This window comes from Sinocyclocheilus rhinocerous, unplaced genomic scaffold, assembly GCF_001515625.1.
Source record: "Sinocyclocheilus rhinocerous isolate Xijiao unplaced genomic scaffold, SAMN03320098_v1.1 scaffold1507, whole genome shotgun sequence".
Lineage (NCBI taxonomy): Eukaryota > Metazoa > Chordata > Actinopteri > Cypriniformes > Cyprinidae > Sinocyclocheilus > Sinocyclocheilus rhinocerous.
Window position 1 is genome coordinate 269,469 of NW_015659940.1, and position 20,980 is coordinate 290,448.

The 20,980-nt window shown below is 37.0% G+C and overlaps 1 protein-coding gene across 3 annotated transcripts in view; it reads right to left on the bottom strand.

Annotated features, from left to right (window-relative positions):
* Nucleotides 1–1,197: 1,197 nt before the first annotated feature.
* Nucleotides 1,198–20,980, bottom strand: part of LOC107724568 (protein FAM49B-like) — an 81,618-nt gene continuing 61,835 nt past the window's right edge. For all 3 annotated transcript variants that reach the window (XM_016533546.1, XM_016533547.1, XM_016533545.1), the window contains 10 exons: nt 17,555–17,637; nt 15,322–15,443; nt 14,498–14,603; nt 7,375–7,514; nt 3,998–4,075; nt 2,492–2,608; nt 2,323–2,402; nt 2,053–2,179; nt 1,771–1,841; nt 1,198–1,350 (listed from right to left, as the gene is read on the bottom strand). In XM_016533546.1, the coding sequence (XP_016389032.1) occupies nt 1,287–1,350; nt 1,771–1,841; nt 2,053–2,179; nt 2,323–2,402; nt 2,492–2,608; nt 3,998–4,075; nt 7,375–7,514; nt 14,498–14,603; nt 15,322–15,443; nt 17,555–17,627 (978 nt within the window). In that variant the 5' untranslated portion in view covers nt 17,628–17,637 and the 3' untranslated portion in view covers nt 1,198–1,286. The remainder of the gene's footprint in view (nt 1,351–1,770; nt 1,842–2,052; nt 2,180–2,322; nt 2,403–2,491; nt 2,609–3,997; nt 4,076–7,374; nt 7,515–14,497; nt 14,604–15,321; nt 15,444–17,554; nt 17,638–20,980) is intronic.

Genomic DNA, 20,980 nt, shown 5'->3' on the forward strand with positions numbered 1-20,980 from the left:
TGCAAGCGTGTTGAAACTGGCAGGTGATTCCTGCCAATTAGAACAAGATAGAACAGAGCAGATCTTCAATGGACATCACATTAACAGACGTTTTAGACAAACATACATCACTCAATAAATTAGCAGATCAGTTCCAATCTGACTGGGTGAAGTGATGCAGAAATTATTTTGATCTATCACAAAGTCTAGGTACATTATTCTCTATTTTTCAATGTTTTTTTGCACAACCATTTGCATAACCATAATCAATCTTTTTCCCACTGAAATCTGATATTGTGGCATCTTACATAAACCATCCTGATTTTATTTATTAATATTTCAAGATATAAAAATGAAATTGTGATTGGTTGATTCGGACAATCTTGTGCAATCTGCAATTGTGTTGACCAGAATTTCAAAATTCAAACATCACGCATAATGCCACTGCTGTTTTGCATAATACCAGAAATGTACTGCTCATTTGCATACACCTTAGTAGCACTGCATTTAAAAAAAGTAAACATATCATTATAAAAATGAAAGCATTTTATTTCATCTTAAGATCATGTTGTCATCACAACTGACACAGATTACAAACTATCACAGTTTTTGAAAGCTAGTTTTCAGATCGAAAAAAGAAAATCAGAAAATTATAACACCTACGGGAAAAAAAAAACAAATCAAGAACTATAAAAAAAAAAAAAAAAAAAAATTGAAAAAAAAAAAAAAATTTAATCTCCAAGTACCATTTCAAAACATAATTTAAACACCTTTTTCCTTTACACAAAATCAAGCAGACAAATGAATTTGAAACAGTTTTCTTTTAAATAGAAGACATGTAATCATTTTGCCATGCAGTGGATGTAACATTAAATATTAATTAAAAAAATAATAATATACTTCTCTCTTTTTTTATAATTGTATCCAGATCATATAGATAATATATAGATATTTTATATTCAAGTCAAAACACTCACCCTCCCTTTATAGGGAAACAAGCTAAATTAAAACATTTACCACAAATATAATCTAACAATGCTTATTTCAGCAAAACCATTTTGGCACAGAAAACCACACATAATGCCAGCAGCATCTGCTTTGTAAAAAGACAAGGAAAGATTTGAGAAGCTTTTGTCTGATTTTTTTTCCCGGTTTAATAAAAAAAAAAAAAAAAAAAAAAAAAAAAAATTCTTTGAACGGCTTTATTCCTTTTTCTGTGCATCGCTTTAGTCCAGGAGAGAGAGTGTATGTGCATCTCCTGAGCAATTGCTTGAGGCCAGTGGTGTGTGTGTCCCAGAGTTTAGTTGCTACTGCAGCATGCTTTTAATGGTCTTAGTGGTTGACTCATCATTAAGATGTTTTGTTGTGTACCTGCACAGAAGACATTAAGTAATAATTATATTTACCGCAGTATTTTGCAGTATCATGTCAAGCTTTCTTTAGCACTGTTGCAAAAAAAACATGCAGTGCTAAAAAAAAAAAGAAAAAGAAAAGAATCTTTGCATATGTCATGGAATATTCATCACATTAAACCACTAAAGAAAATATGAGGAACAAAATCTAAATGTGTCTTCATGGACAAGTGCAGTTGACTGATATGATATTAATATGGTAAGATTTTATATAATAATATTCATGAAAAAAAAAAAAAACAAAAAAACAAAAAAAGAATAACTAGCAGGATTGACAAAGTTAATTTTGGAAAATACCAACTGATTCGTGTTTAAAACACTGTAAAATAACGAGATTTACTGTATGAGACTCTAAATGTTGGCTTGTTGAATAAGGTACCTGAGAGCATTTAGAAGACCTTCCACACTGTTTGGTGGCTGATCTCTGAGCACTTTAATGCAGCCTTTCATCTGTTTGGGGAAAAAAGCAACCATGGTTAGAGTGGCAGAGTAATGACAGCACTCAAATTCATGAGTCATGATGCTGTGAGAGAGCCATCACCATGTTTTCTAAGCACTATGATTATAAGTCAGTGGGGGGAGGGAAAAAAACTTCAGAGATGGGATTGCAGTAACGGGAGATGCAAACCCGGGAAATGGGAAATAGATGTGTTTCACTCACGTCTATTTTGGAGGACTTCGCGAATGCGCCGACGGGATGGACGTAGTCGTAGAGGATGATGACCCCCACCATGACACGCAGACAGAAAGAAACAGTCTCCTCACTGCTGAAGCGGCTGCGATACTCTCTGTATCCAAACAAAATTACAGAATAAGCAATTTTTTACATTTTTTTTTTATATTTGCCTACCAATTTCTAGTACATTGTTCTTGTTTAATACACCGCAAATTTTATGGTGTCATCAGACAGATGAGAAAATGGCAGACTTACGGGGTTTCCAACATAACTTTGCACACGCTCGCCATGGTGCTTAATACATCTGTTGTGTTTTCAATGGGCAAGTTTTTATTCTGTTGGGCAAAAGCGAAAAATTATTTATTTATTTATAAGTTATTTATGAAAATGTCACTGAGAACTGATTTGAAATGTTTTTATTTACCTCAGATACAAATTTTGTTGTGCCATCACTTAATGTCTTTAGCATGGGTGTGGCATCAGCATAAAATAGAGATATCCGATTGGCCAGCTCATTATTCACCTCGTTTTCTCCCTCTGCCTACAGGGACAGACACCAAAAACATTCTGAATGAAGTAAAGCAAGGAGAACATAGATTCTTCTTTCTGAACAGTTTCTCAGAACTTATCACAGTCAATGCCTCATGAAAATGATTAATAGAAGACCATAAAGAGAACAATATGAAGATTCATAAGCATTGAAAGGTTTTTTTCCCAATTTTCCCCAATTTCTCAGGTGAAAAATCTGTCAAAAATGCTATACATCATTATTGTACTAAATATTAAAAAATTAATCCTTCAGAAATGGATGGTTGTTACTCAACACTTCTGCTTAAATGAGAAGGAATTGTATGTCAGTCAATTTTTGAGTTTGCAAAGCTAGCATCATTTGAGTAACAATGGAATATCCCGTAATACAGTCATTTTGGTTGACAGGTAAATGGGAGAAACAGTGAACTGGACAAGGATGGGAAAAGTAAAGACATCCCCAGACAAGGAAATTAAGCTTTAGTTCTTTCGCAAAATATGCAATGAATAATTAAAAATCTTTTCAGTGAAATTAAATCTGACTTAATTTACTTACAGTATTCTACTGAATAAAAAGGGTTACTTGAAAACATATTTCAAGCAAGCAAAAACATCAGCTTTAAAATGAGAACAGGCAGACAATTGCAAATTTGTTTTTATTTAATAAAATCTTTAATCTTTCAGTAAACTGCATACACCTGCACATTCTGTTGTGTCAAGTCTAAAAATACATTCATACATTAAGCAATAGTCTAAAATATTAGTGCAGATGTGGAGAGTGCTAGCTGGAGTGATTTATTTAGCTCTCGTACAGTAGTAGGGCCCTAGGGAGCCATGGTGGGGCTACTGAATTCAGTCTGGGAGAATATGAGGGGAAAACCAGCGCCACTTCACTAAACAAGGTAGGCAGACTGCACGGTGTCCCCCAGGGCTAAGTATGTGGCCCGCTCTCAGATCAGATATTTAGCTCTAGGAGGGCAGGACATCTCTGGGGAGGACAGGCATAAAAGCTGACCACAGATCAGGTGCCAAACTATATTGGTGCACCTCATTGCACTTCAGTGAGCATCTCAGAACTCACTCGCTCTCCCAGTGGGAGGCCATTTTCTGTTTGGGTCCTCAATAGTCCCCTGAGGGTTGGTATGTGCAAGTGGCTGAGTGCTTAAGTATGTGAGTGAGAAAAAAAAGGAAGTGTGTTAGTTATGTGAAAGGGGTTTAGATAAAATCGAGAGCTGCTTGTCAAAGGCGTATTTTTACTTTTAAAGTTAAAAAACAGGTGTAGATAAAATAAGTGAGGACAGAAGTGTAATACACAGAAAGGTGAATAGAAAGAGAGAAAGGGGGAGGTTGGGAAAGTCATAGCAATATAAAGGTGACAGTTTCAATTCTTGAGAAAACTCACAGGAACATTATTGATCCTCATGCGGCTCAGGGTCCTCCTGTAATAACTGAAGTCATTCTGAATGGCAGGATTTGTCATCTGCAAAAGAATGAAAAAACATGTCTTTAGTCAGTTGATCTACACTACTATTCAAAAGTTTGGGGTCAGAAAGACTTCCTTTAAAAAAAATAAAAAAAAGACACATTAAATGGATCAAAAGTGAAAGTAATTTATTATTTATTATTACAAAAGATTCTATTTCAAATAAATGTTGTTCTTTTGAACCTTCTATCAAAGAATACTGACTGAAAGAAAAAAAAAATGGTTTCCACAAAATATTAAGCAGCATAACTGTTTTCAACATTGATAATAATAAGAAATGTTTCTTGAGCACCAAATCAGCATATTAGAATGATTTCTGAAGGATCATGTGACACTGAAGACTGGAGTAATGGCTGCAGTCTTCTTTTAAATATTTTCAATCTCTCCTTTACAATCCTTGCTTGTGGGTGATTGCCAGACCATTGCTATGCAGTTGTTAAAATGTTCATATTGGTTTTTAGATGTATAATTGCAAGGGCATTGTCATGTTGCTATACTGTCCTATACTGTTACTAGCCACCAAGTCTCTTTAAGGTCTCTAAATGTGGTTCAATTTAAATCTATGGGATTATTTTCATCTGTTTTATCATCTGCCAGGTGGAAATCCTAAATCTGATCCCTTAGAAAAGTAATAGCACACCTCTCAAAGTTACATAACGAAGTTTAATACTCAAAGTTATGGGTTTTTAAACAACCCGTAACTCTAAGTATGAACAATAGTAATAGTGACGCTTGCCTTAACAAGAACCATTAATAAAATTAAATTGTGTATGCAAAGGTGTTTCAAAGGGAGGCAAATCTCCAGGTAATTGCTGGTGTGACAGGACTGAAGTAGTCAAATACAGTCTGGTAGCCTAGAAGGCGAAGAACACTTACAGGATTAGCTAAAGCTTTACGTAAATGACTACCAGTTCCTTTAGGTAATCAAAGCAATCTTTATCTGCCAGGACTTAGACAGTCTGGGACCCATGAATCCCCTATAGAATTACGGTTTAAACCTAAAGCGCACCACAAAAGATTTGTAGCTTGTGACAGATGGATAAATATACTCTAATGAAGAGTCATGTTCAATTTAGGGTTCAATGACAAATTCAGTGACAAAGGACGGGGCGCTCGTCAAGATGGCAGCAGAGACGGGTTAGAGGACAAAGTTCAGGGAGAAGAATGAACTCTAGGATTCGCAAGAGCAGAGGTCAACTATAATTATCCCAAATATTCAGTGAATTCTGAACAAGGATAGTGATTATTAATTCTGTAAAGCCTGAAATATGAAATAACAGTCAGAAAAATCTCATGTATTTGAAATGTAACAGTTTATTGAACCTTTAGACATATATCCTTATATATTTAGTTGAGTATCAACCTTGTGTATAACAGGTTTTTCAGCAAAGTTTTGATAATTTAGAGGCCTTAGAAATGAATGCATCAAATTATCCAGTAGGCTTTATAGGATTAATGATGGTTACATGGATAACTCTCAGAAAGAAGAAATCAAAACAATATCCTCAAATGACATCCTTGTCAACAAAACTAATGCAGTGCTGGTATTCAGTCGATTTAATGTCAGACTAGACAGCCCATCCTATCCCTGCAGTGTACGTTGCTACGGCATTGGCGGGCTGAAATAGGTCACTGCGCCAAGCTGAGAGGAGGGCATGGTTGGATGGAGGTTGGCATGCCACCTTACACCCCCTACCTTCTCACATTTAGCAACCCCATCTGGGGGGCTCTTTAATTGGGGCATCCTAGCTCCATGCCGCAGGGCATCGGGGTGTATGTGAATGTTTATGAAGAGCAAAACAGAAAGGCACTAGTGTTGGTGCTGAGATGAATAAGAAAACGGCTAGACAAAACATTATTTGATTTTTTTGGACACATAACCCGAGACAAATGAGGTGGTTTACTGTTCAGTGATTTAGGGTTGTTTGAGTGTCTGAGGTTCTGACATGGTCAGAGGAGTGTGTAAAAAAGCACACTATAGCTCAGCATGCTGCTGTCTTGACATATACACTTTTAAGTGTCCGTTCTGCATTATTAATTTGATGTAAAAGAAACAGCAGCTGTTTAAGCAGAGAATAAGAGAATGAGGAGAGCGACAGCTCAAAAGCTAATTTTCTTGTGATCTTAAGTGTCGAGAAAGGTTTGGCAAGCACCTGGGACAGTGAAAACTGGCACGTGCAATTGAAAAGTAATTATTTTCTCATTAGCTGGTTTCTAATCACGATTAGCATGTCATTAGAAAGAAGTGGAAGCTTGTTAAGGCATCACATCCTGGTCAGTCTCATCAACCGCATGGTAATGTGTAATAGCAGGCTGCATGTTCAAATTCTGCTGACTTACAGTAAATGGTGAGCTCATCTTTTAACCATGCATTTCATTTGACTACAGAACATTAATGAATAACTTCTCCTCACACCTATTTTACATAAAGAAAATTAAGCATGTTTTTAGGTCCATTAAGTTTGATAATGAAACTATGCATTTCATTTGACTACAGAACATTAATGAATAACTTCTCCTCACAGACCTCATATTTTACATAAAGAAAATTAAGCATGTTTTTAGGTCCATTAAGTTTGATAATGAAACATTATTATGTATATTATTTTCATAACAATCAGGAATTAGGAATATTTTCCAAAATTTTTTCCCTAAATTTTGATTACAGTGCTACATCCGGATGTTTACAATTAATTTGTATATATTTTTTTTTTTTCATAATTACTAATATTCTCATTAGTGATTCTCATTAAATTCTCAATAATGTAATTTTTTTAAGCCATCATAAATTAAAGTCAATATAATACTACCAATATAATACCAATATGCATTAATATTTTCTTTTCGTATTTTTTTATTATGGTAATAATAATTCAGAGGGCTGGAAAGTTCTAAACAATATTTGTAATAAATACTAAAAATTTTAATGATTCAACAACTAGGCTTAATTTTATTTAAATATAAATATAATTTTTATTTCTTATTATAAGACTCAAACATGTTCTTGACAGGTTTCAGGTTTCATGAGATTCAAACCAATTACTTTTGACCTGTATTGTGTCAGCCCTAGTATTAGTACACATCCAATGCTAAATAAACAATCATTTTAAATGCAAATTAATTCATCGACTGACTCGGTGAAAATAAACAGGATAAACCTGTATCATGTATAATGGTCTTTCATTTATGCAATGACTGCAACCAATAAATACAAATAAATAATGATATCTAAAACCATTATCATCACGTAACAAAGGAATTTTTATTGAGGTATAATATTGAGGAATGGTCCTCACCTTGAGCTCATCAAAGCGCAGTGTGAAGTGCAGGATCTCAGCGAACTGTTTGGCGAGGGCTTGCTCTCTCTCCAGATGCTGTGTGGGGTCATCGTATGTCTCACTAGTGAGTGCTCTCAATAGACTATGCAGCGCTGCTTCTGTAGAGTCACACAATGGTCAGTTAGGGTCAATTAGGTTCTCATTGAGTGCAACACATTTTTTAACAATAATATATCTTTTTTTTTTTACCAATTATAAACATCCACCCACTGATGAGTTAACTATATCTCATTATAACCAGGTAACTATAACTCATTAATGGATGGTTGTTTTTCAACTAAATGTTGTATAAAACAGCCCACATATATTGTTTTTTTAAACAATATACTGTTTAGATGCTGACATATTGATTCATACTGCCCGCAGACCAGGGGGCTGTTTCATAAAAGACGCTAAGAAAACCGGGGATTAAAGTCCAAAAGCTGACTTGAAATAACCTAACAAATCAATCGGGACTAAAGCGGTTTCATAAACGACAATTTAAATTCACGCAATCTCACTAATTCGATCCAGGTTCAATGAGTCAGGATAATTTGATGTGCACGCTTATTCTTAAGCAGCCCTTAATGTCGATCATGGATCAAAACGATCCACCATGGCAAACAGCGAATATTTGTGCTGTTTAAGGCATTTGAGATGTTGTGTTTTCCTCAGTGCATAACTGACACCTCACAGGTATATTTTCCATCTGTAAATGTTAGAAAGTCATGCAAATATAACCATTTTGCTGTCAGGAATAGGCGAGGCTTCGTGAGTGAATGAGCGCTGCTGCGCGCATGCGTGCTACACAGATGGAACACAATAGAATAATAGCGCAATAATTCTGAATAAAATATGCATTCTGCTAAAATATTTGTTGTTGGACATTAAATGTGACATGTAGAATTTTAATCCTACATATAAGTGTATTTTTATCATAGCAGTAACTGTAAATCAAATGTAAGCTGGCTAATACAGCCCTACTATCTCAAATGAGTTAAATGTGTGTTCCTCTTATCAGTTAAAATGTAGTCTAATTTCTATTATTTATTTTCATTTTTTAATCAGTGGTTTTAACTTTTAATTTTGTGTTTTTAATGCTTTAATGAGCAATTTTAGATTGTAATGTTTTAATGTTCTACTAATAACCATAAAAGGTACAGCCGTCATAAAATCTGAGAGAAAGGCTGCACGGCTAGAAACTGCTGATCAACTGAATGTGCAAGTAGCAACTATGTTAAAATGTTTTCATATATCTTAAAAAAAAAAAAAGGTCATTACATTTTGGGCACAATACATGAAATACAGTTGGTTGTAGCCTATCTTTTATTTATTTGATTATTTAAGTTGCATTATGTTTTTATTTTTGGTCTAATAATAATGTCAACTAATTGTATGTGAGAGAGTCAGTGGTAATATAAATGCGTTCCTATTGGTCAGTGTTAGAGGAGCTCAGCTTAGCCTGACAGTTAGCCTGCTCCAGACCAGATTAGTTTCCCAGCATAAATTGCCAGAGTGACTGAGCTTGAGCTATGGTAATTTTGCTTTATGAAACCAAATCAAGTGAAAATAAGTCAGACTGAAATAAGCCTGGCTTATTTGGACACAAAAATCTACTCTTACATAAGGCCTAATCTGAAGTTTCTCGATGTTCTTTACTAACACACAGTGATGTTTTAAGCCTCAGTAGACAGCTCGATGACTTGAGAGGCTGTTCTTAACCCACAATTCCCATTCTCATTCTCTCCATTGCTCTGTTGTTGCAATATTGTACACAGCAGCATGTTAGAGTAATTATATTACATAAGAGTCAGCCCAGCAGCCATAAATCAGTTTATGGTTGAGGTACGGTTGAGGTATGATCTCAGTCTGGCCGCATCAACCCAATTTTTAATCCTGATCTCAATTACAAGTCTTAAAATATACATATAAACAAAACCAAACAGAGTTGCCTTTGAAGTGATTCATGTTTCGCTGTTGCTAGTATTACAAAATTGTACAAGAAACTCCTACTGCATGTTGAAAGAGAGCAATGGAAAGAAAAAAAAGCGATGGTTGGGTGATGTAGCTTTAGATCCATGTATCAACAACAGTTGATGAACTGAATTAAGTCTGATCTGAGAGATCAGACAATTTTTGGGTTTTTCAGCTTTGTTTTTATTGGCTCATTTGGAAATTGCAGTAATCAATCCCGTCTGAAGGTAAACAGAGGGTAGCTTTGTCTGTTAACTTATTTATTCCCATATGGACTTGAGAAACCAAGAGCTTTTAAGTTTTTCATAGTCAAGCCAATATAGCCATACAGGCTGCTCTCCACATCGGAGTGAGAGAGAGAAAGAGACAGGGAATTTTCAGGCTGGTGACTCAAGCTGCAGCAGTATGTAGAGTAAATTGAGCAGATTTGCCATACGGTAATGACCTCCATCTGCTTTAGTCAGCTTGGCAGGGCAGAGGAGCTGATTAAAAATGGCCATGGAAGCACACTATTCTCCTCCCAGTCAAAACAGAGCTTGAGATGAGCGGCTTTTAAGGGCACATGCTGAGAATGGAGTGTGAGGTGAGGATGGCAGATCAGAGGAAAGTAGGGCAGGGAGAGGGACTGCAAGAGAGAACAACTAAGATATGTAAGTAATGTTAAAATGTATACACTGAGGAATAATGATAATAATAGTTTGAGATGAACCAGTAAAACAAAACTACACAAACAAACCACCAAAAATAAATAAATAAATAAAAAAATTGAGGAAAAAAAAATTTGAGGTAAAATAATGTGCAGTGTAATATATATATATATATATATATATATACAGGTGCATCATTTATTGAGATGCACCTGTATATATAATTTATGCAGGATGCCAAGCAATGGTATGACCAAACTACATTCAAAAATGTATAATTTAAATAAATAAATAATAAAAGTATTAAATGAAAATAAAATTGTAATTATTAATGGACTTATCTCTTTAGTATGATTTTATTGTGAATCAATCACGAAACCTGACACTCTGCTCTGCAAGTCTGTCCTTGTCTGGAGACTCGGACAGACTCGTCAGAACGCAGCAGCAATCTTTCAAGCTGTTAATACAATTATAACACCACTGACAACCAAAGGTTCAAACTTTGAGTTAATATGCACAGACGAGAGCACTACATGCCAAGTGATCAGGGTAGTTAAGCGAAGCATGTCAAGCATGAGGGCTTGCGCCAAAAGCCGGTTTAGTGTTCTGGAGCGGAAAGCGCGGGAAAGCAAGATGACCCAGTTCGGCGAGTTACGTAACATATGGCAGACGCCTGGCCTGCACTCATTGACTACAAGTTCAGAAGCCATTACTGATTTAAAGTGCAGGGTATCAAGGGCTACAGGGCAAGACCACCACAAACCTTGGTCTTATTGAGATGCTAACATTCCTGTATTTTGATGGGCAAAACAGCTAATGCTAAGGAAGCCATATGATCTGAAGTATTAAGATACCATGGCCATTTTTCTCTATGCATATCTGTGAGAGGTTTGTAACATTTATGGCAGGGGTCCCCAAACTATGGCCAAATGCCAAAGACATATTTTGAAAATTTAATTTTAAATATGTTTTACTCGTATCTGTATTTGATAATAAAGGTTGGCTTTCAGACAAAAATTTCCCTTAGTTATTAACATAGCCTAATTATTGGTTAGATTCATCCACCAACAGAATGGTACATTCAACAAAACATTCCATCGTGATCAAGCAGGTGCTACTGCATGTGAGCCAGCAAGAAAATTCAAACAGACAACAAAATGGCCAAATATCTGTATTTGATAATAAAGGTTGGCTTTCAGACTAAAATTTCCCTTAGTTATTAACATAGCCTAATTATTGGTTAGATTCATCCACCAACAGAATGGTACATTCAACAAAACATTCCATCGTGATCAAGCAGGTGCTACTGCATGTGAGCCAGCAAGAAAATTCAAACAGACAACAAAATGGCCAAACGGTTGAAAAAGAGAAAAGTTGATTCAGAATGCAGGGTATTTAACCAAAAGTGATACATTTTTTGTTCAATGCAAAGAAATGTCTGTTTGTCTCATCTGTAAAGAAACTGTGTCTGTGTTCAAAGAATACAATCTGCGCCGACACTATGAAACCCGCCACAGAGACAAGTATGCAAGCTTGCAAGACCAAATGAGAGCAGACAAAGTGTCGAAGCTAAAAATTTGACTATCAGCTCAGCAGAATACGTTTGTATGCCAAACCCAGGTGAACCAGTCATCCGTTTGAGCTAGTTTTCAGGTAGCTAAACTGATTGCAACCAGCGGTAGGTCATTCAGTGATGGTGAGTTCGTCAAGAAATGTATGAATGCTGTTGCGGAGAAGGTGAGCCCCAATAAGAAAGACGTCTTAAAAGCAGTGAGTCTCTCCGCAAGTACAATCACCAGACAAATTGAAGAAATGGGGGATAATGTATATGCCCAGCTGCAGGAGAAAGTGAAAGAATTTGAATTTTTTGCATTAGCACTGGATGAGAGCAATGACGGCACAGCTGCTAATTTTTCTTCGGGGAGTTGGCTCAAACTTTGAAGTGTCCGAGGAGCTGGTAGCCCTACGAAGTCTCAAAGGTACTATGACAGGGGGGGGTTTATTTTATTTTTGGTAAAGTGTGCCAAACGATAGGAGAGTTAGATCTAGACTGGTCTAAGCTGGCCAGCATCACGACTGACGGGGCTCCTAGTATGGTTGGCGCGCCGAGGGGGCTTATAGGATGCATGAATAAAGGAAATGGAGGAAAGAGGTCTAACCCCCCTATTACAAGTCCACTGCCTGATTCACCAGCAAGCACTCTGCTGCAAAGTTCTGAAGTGGGAATTGGTCATGAAGGTTGTGGTGTCATGTATAAACTTCATCAGAGCAAATGGACTTAAACACAGGCAGTTCCAAGCCTTTCTCTCTGAGCTAGAGTCTGCTCATGGAGATGCGCTTTACCACACAGAAATCCGATGGTTAAGCCGGGGCAGAGTTTTGAGGCATTTTTACGAGCTGCTACCCGAAATATTCACCTTTCTTCTGACAAAGGGCAAACTGTCCCAGAACTGATTGACGCAGAATGGAAATGGGACCTGGCCTTTTTAACAGATGTGACAGAAATATTGAACGGCCTCAACTTGCAGCTCCAAGGCAAGGGGAAGCTAATATGTGACATGTATTCCCACATAAAAGCATTTGAGGTGAAACTAGCACTGCTTGTGGGACAAGTGCAAAAGCAAGACTTCACCCATCTCCCCGTTACCCAAAGCCTCTCAGCTGAGAATCCAGTGGCCCCATTCCCAGCTGAAAAGTCAGTGGAAGTGCTGGAAATGCTAAAGGCGGAGTTTGATGTCCACACTAAAGAAATCTGCCTTTTCCAGAACCCCTTTGCTGCCGACATTGACGAAGTCCTGCCTTCTTATCAGTTTGAGTTGGCTGAGTTACAGAACTGTGATGTTCTGAAAGATGTGTTTAATTCATTGAATTCTATGCTGCCCTCCCTAACGACACATACCCAAACATCAAAAGGCATGCAATGAAGATGTCCACACTTTTTGGCAGGACGTATATCTGTGAGCAAACCTTTTCATGCATCAAACTGATGAAAACTCAGATGAGATCAAAACTCACTGATGAACAATTGCATCAGTCTTTGAGACTGGCTGTGACAGGAATGGAACCTGACATTGGACTTCTCAGCAGCCAGAAGCAAGCCCCCAGTTCACACTGATTAATATGCACAAGTAAGTAAATGTTTCGATTTCAATAGAAATGAATATATAAAAAATGTCATTATGACAGTAATAATGCTATTTTAATAGGCTATATGTCTCTTGAAAAGTAATGCTCAGTTGTCTGTATGATGCATAACAAAATAATAAACTAATCTAACACTAGGAGGCATAATAATTACACTTAAAATCATCATAAAATCTCCACAATAATACTGGTAGTCACTCCGGCCCATGTAATTTTCTGTTACAGACCGATCCAGCCCCCCATTAAAGAAAGGACAAATTATGTGGCCCTCACAGAAAAAAGTTTGGGGACCCCTGATTTATGGGGGTGGTTCACTGGTTTTTTTCTAGGCTTGATTGTGTTTATGGGGTGCAGTGTAACATGTGTTAATGCTTTGTTTTAAAAAAAAAAACACATACATTTTTAACATAATTTACCTTTATTCCACACCGCTCTGTCCCTTCTCTGAGAAACGCGCTGATCATTTCCTGCTTTTATGAAGCCCCTCCCTCAGAAATAGGCGATGGGCTCTGATTGGTTAGTTAGCCCAGTGTGTTGTGATTGGCTAAACCGCCTCTAGTGCGAGTCTAAACGTCCCCCCCCTCACCTCAGCGGTATGTGCTCTGGTTGTATTGTAAACAACGGCGTCGTTTATATCGCTTATCAATTTGAGCCCGATTGAGAAGCAGAGGATATTATTGAAGAGTATCGTGTAGAACCTGTGCAAGCACAGCTTTTAATGGTAGGCCTATGTTTTTTGCTTGTTGTTGTCTCATACTTTTAGATACGCTGTTATTTGTAAATGCTACTGCTTATGTTAGCTTTTAATATACAGTTTTATCCTGATTAAAGCTTTAATACAGTACAGCAACCCTATCCGTCAGCTAGTGTGTTACCCCAAACATTGTGTTTTGTGTGAAAGGACCAGCTTTGGTACTTTCCAGTGGCTGCTCAGGTGTTATTGTGTTTGCACACAATGTGTTAGTGTGCATTTAATTTGTAAGATGTTTACAGCTCAGAAAAACTGATTTAAACAAATACTGCCAATGGCTGTTAAGCACATTTAAAGAAACAGTTCACCTAAAAATTCCAAACCCCAAATTCCCAAACTTATTATGACAAGCACTTATAAATCAGCTACTGTCAACAACAAAAAAAGAAGCTTTAAGAGCTGCCCCCCTTTCACTTTCATAATATGGAAAAGAGCAGCCTGGATAATCTGCTAAATATATCCTTTTGTGTTACATAGAAAAATCATTCAGGATTGGAATGACATCAAGGTAAATAAATGATGCCAAAATGTTAATGTAGAAGGTTTCTGCATAACTACTTCTGTTATGAAAAACAGGCTAATGTACCTAATCTCTGTGAAAATTCGTAGAACTTCTTTAGTTTGCCTACTAGTGGCACCACAGCAGCCCACGCCTGGTCTTGTAATGCCTCGTCATTAGGGTTCTGAATTGCCTGAAAAAACAAACACAACATCTTAATAATACAACATCTGGCGAGTTATAAACAACGTTCCCACAAGTCTAAATGGAACATATTATTTTATGACCGTATGAGGTTGTGTTAGAATTATGTATGTGAGATGAGGTTTTTAAATGATGTGCTCATGAGGGTGGCAATTTGAGGATGTAAATGATGTCAAATCCCAGCACACAAGAGGTTTGAAGGTTTTTTCATTATGTTTTTCCATTATGACACTGGGCAGAGCATCTAGTCAATGTTTTTTTCTCTCTACCTCAGTGTGCTTTTGAATTTCCAAATACATGAGGCTCATTAATATAATTACTGAGTGAGCTGACATAAAAAAAGGAATACGCCGCGTTCTGTTGAGTGAATTAGAAAAAATAAATAAAAGAAACATTCACTTTCATTCTGCAGAAGACGCCAGTCCATGGCAACTGTATCTGTATAGCAACAGTATCCGTGGCAACAAGAGTATCAATCACACTGACACTTACTCATACAGAGGCGTGACTGAGCAGAGCAGAGAATTTCGAATCATACAAACACACTGTGAGACGTTTTAAAGCCACCGATATTATTCCTTTAACTCATTTTTTGTGTGAATTATTTGCATACTGTAAGGAGACAATTTTGCATGAACAACTTTATAAGTACATACGTATAAGTCAAACATCAGCAGATCTCTGTTATATTGAGAGTGTGCCTATACCTCTCGTATCTCTTGGCCCGCGCCTTTATATGCCTGTAGTTCGTCAAGTATTCCCAGTGCATCCTTCAGGACCACATCCACTTCTTCCCACGTTTCCCGCTCTGCTTCTGTTGGCTGGGCATCTGGAGGAAGAGAGAGAGAGAGAGAGAGAGAGAGAGAGAGGGAATAAATGGAGTAGATTTCAAGGTATTTAATCAAAAGGTCTTTCAAGGGCACATTTATTCAGTGTCTGACACATTAAAAGTGAATATGCAACTCATGAAACAGAAATCAGAGCTTTATAGAGAATGAGGCAAGATTAAAATGAAGGAAATAACAAAGAAAGAGTATTTGGTGACACTTTGCACAATATATTTAACCCTGTGCATGTGCTGATACTATGGGCAAATTCCACTATTACTATAGAATAGTGAGTACACTGAAGAAAGGGTTTTACTGTAAAAGTACTCTTTTGAACTTTCCATTCATCTAAGAAAAAAAAATGTATCATAGTTTCCACAAAAATATTAAGCAGCACAATTGTTTTCAACATTCATAATAACAGGAAATGTTTCTTGAGCCCCAAATAAGCATATTAGAATGATTTCTGAAGGATCATGTGATACTGAAGACCGTAGTAATGGCTGCTGAAAATTCAGCTATGCCATCTTAGAAATAAATTACATATTAAATTATAATAAAACAGAAAACAGTTATTTCAATTTGTTTTGTTATATTATTTCACAATATTACTTATTATTTATACAATATTACTTAATTAATTTTTGATCAAATAAATGTAGCCTTGATGAGAATAAGATAATTCTTTTAAAAACATTTAAAAATACCAACACCAAAATAAACATCTCTTCCATTTTATTTTGTTCTAAATGTAACCGTAATAACATTGCAGTAAAATTCATATTTATGTCTAATTGCTGGGGCAATTAAATGTTTGTGTTAAATATTACTTTGTTTCTTTTATTAAAAGTTTACTTCAATTTTGAAAAACCATTGCATTAAAAAAATTACCACCCAGGATAATATAAACTACAAAATTAGATTTTTGAAGTGACCACTGTAAATAGACTTCACTAGCAGACATTTTATTAAGTGATTTGGTTGCTCACATTCGTTTGGATTGACCCTACAAGTAGTTATATACAGTAGTTTGTACACTTATATAGTTTGGACTTGGAACTTGAACTTTGGATATACACAGTCCAAACTTGACCTCACTATCAGCTGAATGTTGTGCAATTCATAGGCCATGCAGACTTCTGCTGAACATCTCCATTTGTGTTCCAAATCAAACTGGTTGGCAAATGATGACAAAATTCAAATTCTGGGGTGAATTACTCACTGGGGATCCTAAAGAGTATTTGAGTCAAATCTCCACAGCTGAGCCTGTTTCATATATTTTAAAGGCAAAGTGTGGAATTTTAAATGGTGGAAACTTTAGGCCCACATCTGAAGAGAAACCTCAATGAGACATTGGCAGCTGTTAACTACAGCTGGCTTCAAATGCAGATTAAGAAATTAAGGGCCACCCTTTCTCACCAAGCATTCAGATGCCACATATTAAGAGTGTAATGATCTCTCAGCTTTTTCGTCTTTGTATGTTTTCGTATTGATACAGTAGGTCCTGCTCCAGTGCTTTGTCTCTTGGAGTCTCTCGCACGCCAGCCCTCTTTATTAGTGTTACATAACACTTGAGCAGACACTATAGGAATTTTTCTTATATGCGTCCGACTGATGAGCCATGAATGGGTCAACGGTTTCGAGGTGACTCCATATCACCCCCGCTGTCTTTCTTCAAAGGAACAGCTATGTGACTAAAAATGGAGACAAACATGGTAGGATGGAAATGTTCTGTGGGCAAGGGTAATAAAAGCCAGGAAACTCTTATTTTCTACAGTCTTCTTTTCTTTGGTTCATTCACCTTCCTTCGCTTTGGAGAGGGTTTTTGGGTTCAAACAAATGAGATGGTAGCAGATTGTGTGTGGTTCATGAACTAGTCTCCAGGGGAAAGGAGTTAAATATATTATCAAGACCCAAAAAGGGAACTGGTATTTTTTACAAGTTGACCGGGTAATGACTTACACCAAGTCTCCCAGAATCCCAATTCTCAAACATACCAAAAAGAACACGTGAGATACTAAACTAGTGCATTTTGAGGTAAGCTTTGAGAACGAAGGATTGTTTACAGCTAATAAATGAAAGAGAGCTGATGGAAAGGGGAGAAATATCTCACTTTCAAAATCGAGGAAGAAGTTGGGCTCTTGTTCAAGATCTGTGCATGTCAAAACTTTAAGGAGGTTCCCCATGACAATGTACCTACAGGGAAAAAGAAAGACAGAGTTAAGTCACATATTCTGAACAGAAATCATAAATCTGATGGTCATATCCAGGTGGGGCAGCACTTAACAGCCCTACTTTGATTCTATCATGGCACTAATCTCCCCTGTTATCAGTCAAGAAACCATCGCCCTTTCAACCAACAGTCGACGCTCCTTCCCTTTACCCCACAGCTTCCACTCTCCAGACGCAGTGGTTTTCCTGTGCAGGGTCTTGGGTTGACCAGATGTCACTACTGTATAACCCCCCTCCTGCAGCACACACACAGAGTTACGGGAATCCCTGCGCTTTGGTGGCCAGTGCCAACCGTGCATGTCATGCCTACTGCTCACGTTCAGTTCCCTATTGAGGGGCCCCAAGCTTTCAAAGTCAAGATTTAGGAAGTAGACTAGTGTTTTTAGATGTAAAAATAGTTCTCCAAAACCATTCATTCTCTTGGGATAACTGAGACTACTGGGTTTAACATTTTGCGTTTGCAAAACGTGAATAACAGTAGACATGGGTGAAGTAGAGAAGCAAGGTCAAACTATCCTTCCATACAGCAAAATCGAGGAAGGAAAAGTCACATTCCAAAGACGTTCAATAGAGGGGTCATTTCATATCAAACAGTACTTTCTATGTTCTTTTAAAATAAAAGTTAAACGTACTATGCTCTTCCCTTCCCCAGTCCACAAAGAGCATTTATGGTAAACAGTTCTTGTGACACTGTCACAACCATGGGCTCATTTAGGGCTGCACGATTAATCGAATGCGATTGTCATGCGCATTTTGTTAGTAAAGCCGGTTCTGTAATCAGCAGGAAATCATCATCACGTGCTTTCAGATGGAGCAGAATTTACTACACATAGCCGTAGTTCACCAACAAGTTACACAAAAAAATCGCAGCTGTTTGCATAGCTTCTCAGTGAACTACGGCTCTGTGAAGTAAATGCTGCTCCATCTGAAAGCATGTGAAAATACCACATTTAATAACACATTTTTACTCCAAACTCACTTCATAACGTCAGTCGAGTGTTTGAAATAAATCCTTCTGTGAGATGATGTGGCTTCTTACACAGAATAAGGCACGCAACATATGTCATAGTATTTCTCTTAGTTCTGCTGTCGTTTATTTACTTTTTGAAAATTATTTCTGATTTTTTTTTTAGATAACCGAGTATGTTATACTTTGATATGTAGGATATAATAATTCATAAGACCGTTTAGCAGGTACTTTTAGCAAGTACTTACGTTTGGCATTTTCCACTGCCAGTCTTAAAATGGTCTTTCGGGAAAATCGTTAAAAAGTAAAAAATTAAGAAAAAAACCATTGAAATAAAATCGTTCTGGATAAGGGTACCGTATCACTGTTTAATCATGTTAACGTTACTCCTATTTAAGCAAATGCTTTTATATTAAAGTGAGGAAAAATAAAAACCGAATGTATCTATTAAATTAAGTCATGCTAATAGTGTAGTAAACCGTGATAAATTGATTATGTAAGGCCACCCCCCCAACCCCCCAGAACAAAATGTTAGTTCTGCCCTGAATTCGTGCCATTATTTGTGGTTGACAGAGCTGCCTTCAAACTTTTCTGGTTGACCAACGCAAGTGAGGTGCAATTAAATACTTAACTTGCTAGAGCATAGTGCTATCACAAACAAGTGGGATTTCTTTGGAGTTTTGTGTGGCGTTTAATAAATCTTTCAGAAGCCTAAAGCATTCATCTATGATCTCCGCTAGGGCTGCACGATTAGTCGAATGCGATTGTCATGCGCATTTTGATAGTAATGCCGGTTCTGTAATCAGCAGGAAATCATCATCAGGTGCTTTCAGATGGAGCAGAATTTACTACACATAGCCGTAGTTCACTGACAAGTTACGCAAAAAAAATCGCAGACGATTTTATTGCGCGATTCTGAAATCGAAGAAATCGTTCTCGATAATGACAGCTGTTTGCATAGCTTCTCAGTGAACTACGGCTCTGTGAAGTAAATGCTGCTCCATCTGAAAGCATGTGAAAATACCACATTTAATAACATATTTTTACTCCAAACTCACTTCATAATGTCAGTCGAGTGTTTGAAATACATCCTTCTGTGAGATGATGTGGCTTCTTACACAGAATAAGGCACGCAACATATTTCATAGTTTTTAAGCAGTGATAAAGGCATTGCATTATAAATATACTTTATTTTAATGAAAATTATAATAAGAACTCAGATAAACCGTATATTGCCGTAGTCGTGTGTTTATTAGTCACGTTGAATTAATGAAAGCAGTTGAATCTTCTGTTTATTCAGCTGCAGTGATAGGCATTTCCTGGGTTTCTTCTGCAAGGCGTATTTGGAGTTTCAGCGCGAGAGTGCCCTCTGGCCTTTGGATGGAGATTTACTGCTGATCACAGAACCGTGCTTCACTGAAAGATACGTATGACAATCGCAGCTTCTGTCCAATCGCGATCTCGATTCCATTTCGATTTATCGTGCAGCCCTAGGCTCATTTACATAGGATCACCTACCTATTTAGTATTTAGCAGCTTGGACTACCTAATGAATAATAGTGTGAGCAACACTGCCTCGGCCTGTTATTCACGATCGAAAAAGAAAATGAAAAGACATAACAGCGAATAACTTGAGACAATTACAACAATAAACGCCTGTGCTGACGAGCGTTTGTCTAAAAAATAAGTATAAAACTTTCTAGTGCATTGTTGAGCACCTGTGTTCCCCACGCTATCAAATGGAGTGTACTATGAAAGACTATGTGCTTGTGTTCAGATGAACGCCTGTGCTAAGTAAACTCAAAACTAAAGTATACTTTGGGCTTTAGGATGACGTCCCAAAGAGTGTAAACAAGAGTTGAGCAGTCCAACACAGTAACTTGACTCAAGTGACTCAATCAATGGTGTGAGTTTCAGGATGAACCGTTTGCAACAATGGAAAATGGGGGACCTGCTTAAAAGCGTCACTATATTTGCAACTACGTCTGGTGATGCATGTTACGCTATGACTGACATGGAAAGTTGACTGCTAATGCTACAGACCTGTACAATATTGCTCCAATACACTTTAAGTTATATACAGTGGTGTGAAAAAGTTTTTGCCCCCTTCCTGTTTTTTTAATTGTTTGCATATTTGTCACACTTAAAAGATTCAGATCATCAAACAAATTTTAATATTACACAAAGATAACCTGAGTAAATACAAACTGCAGTTTTGAAATTATGATTTAATTTATTAAGGGAAAAAAGCTGTCCAAACCTACCTCCCTACGTGAAAAATTATTTGCCCCTCCTCTTAAATCATGAAAGAACTGTGATTAACCACATTATTTTAGAAAG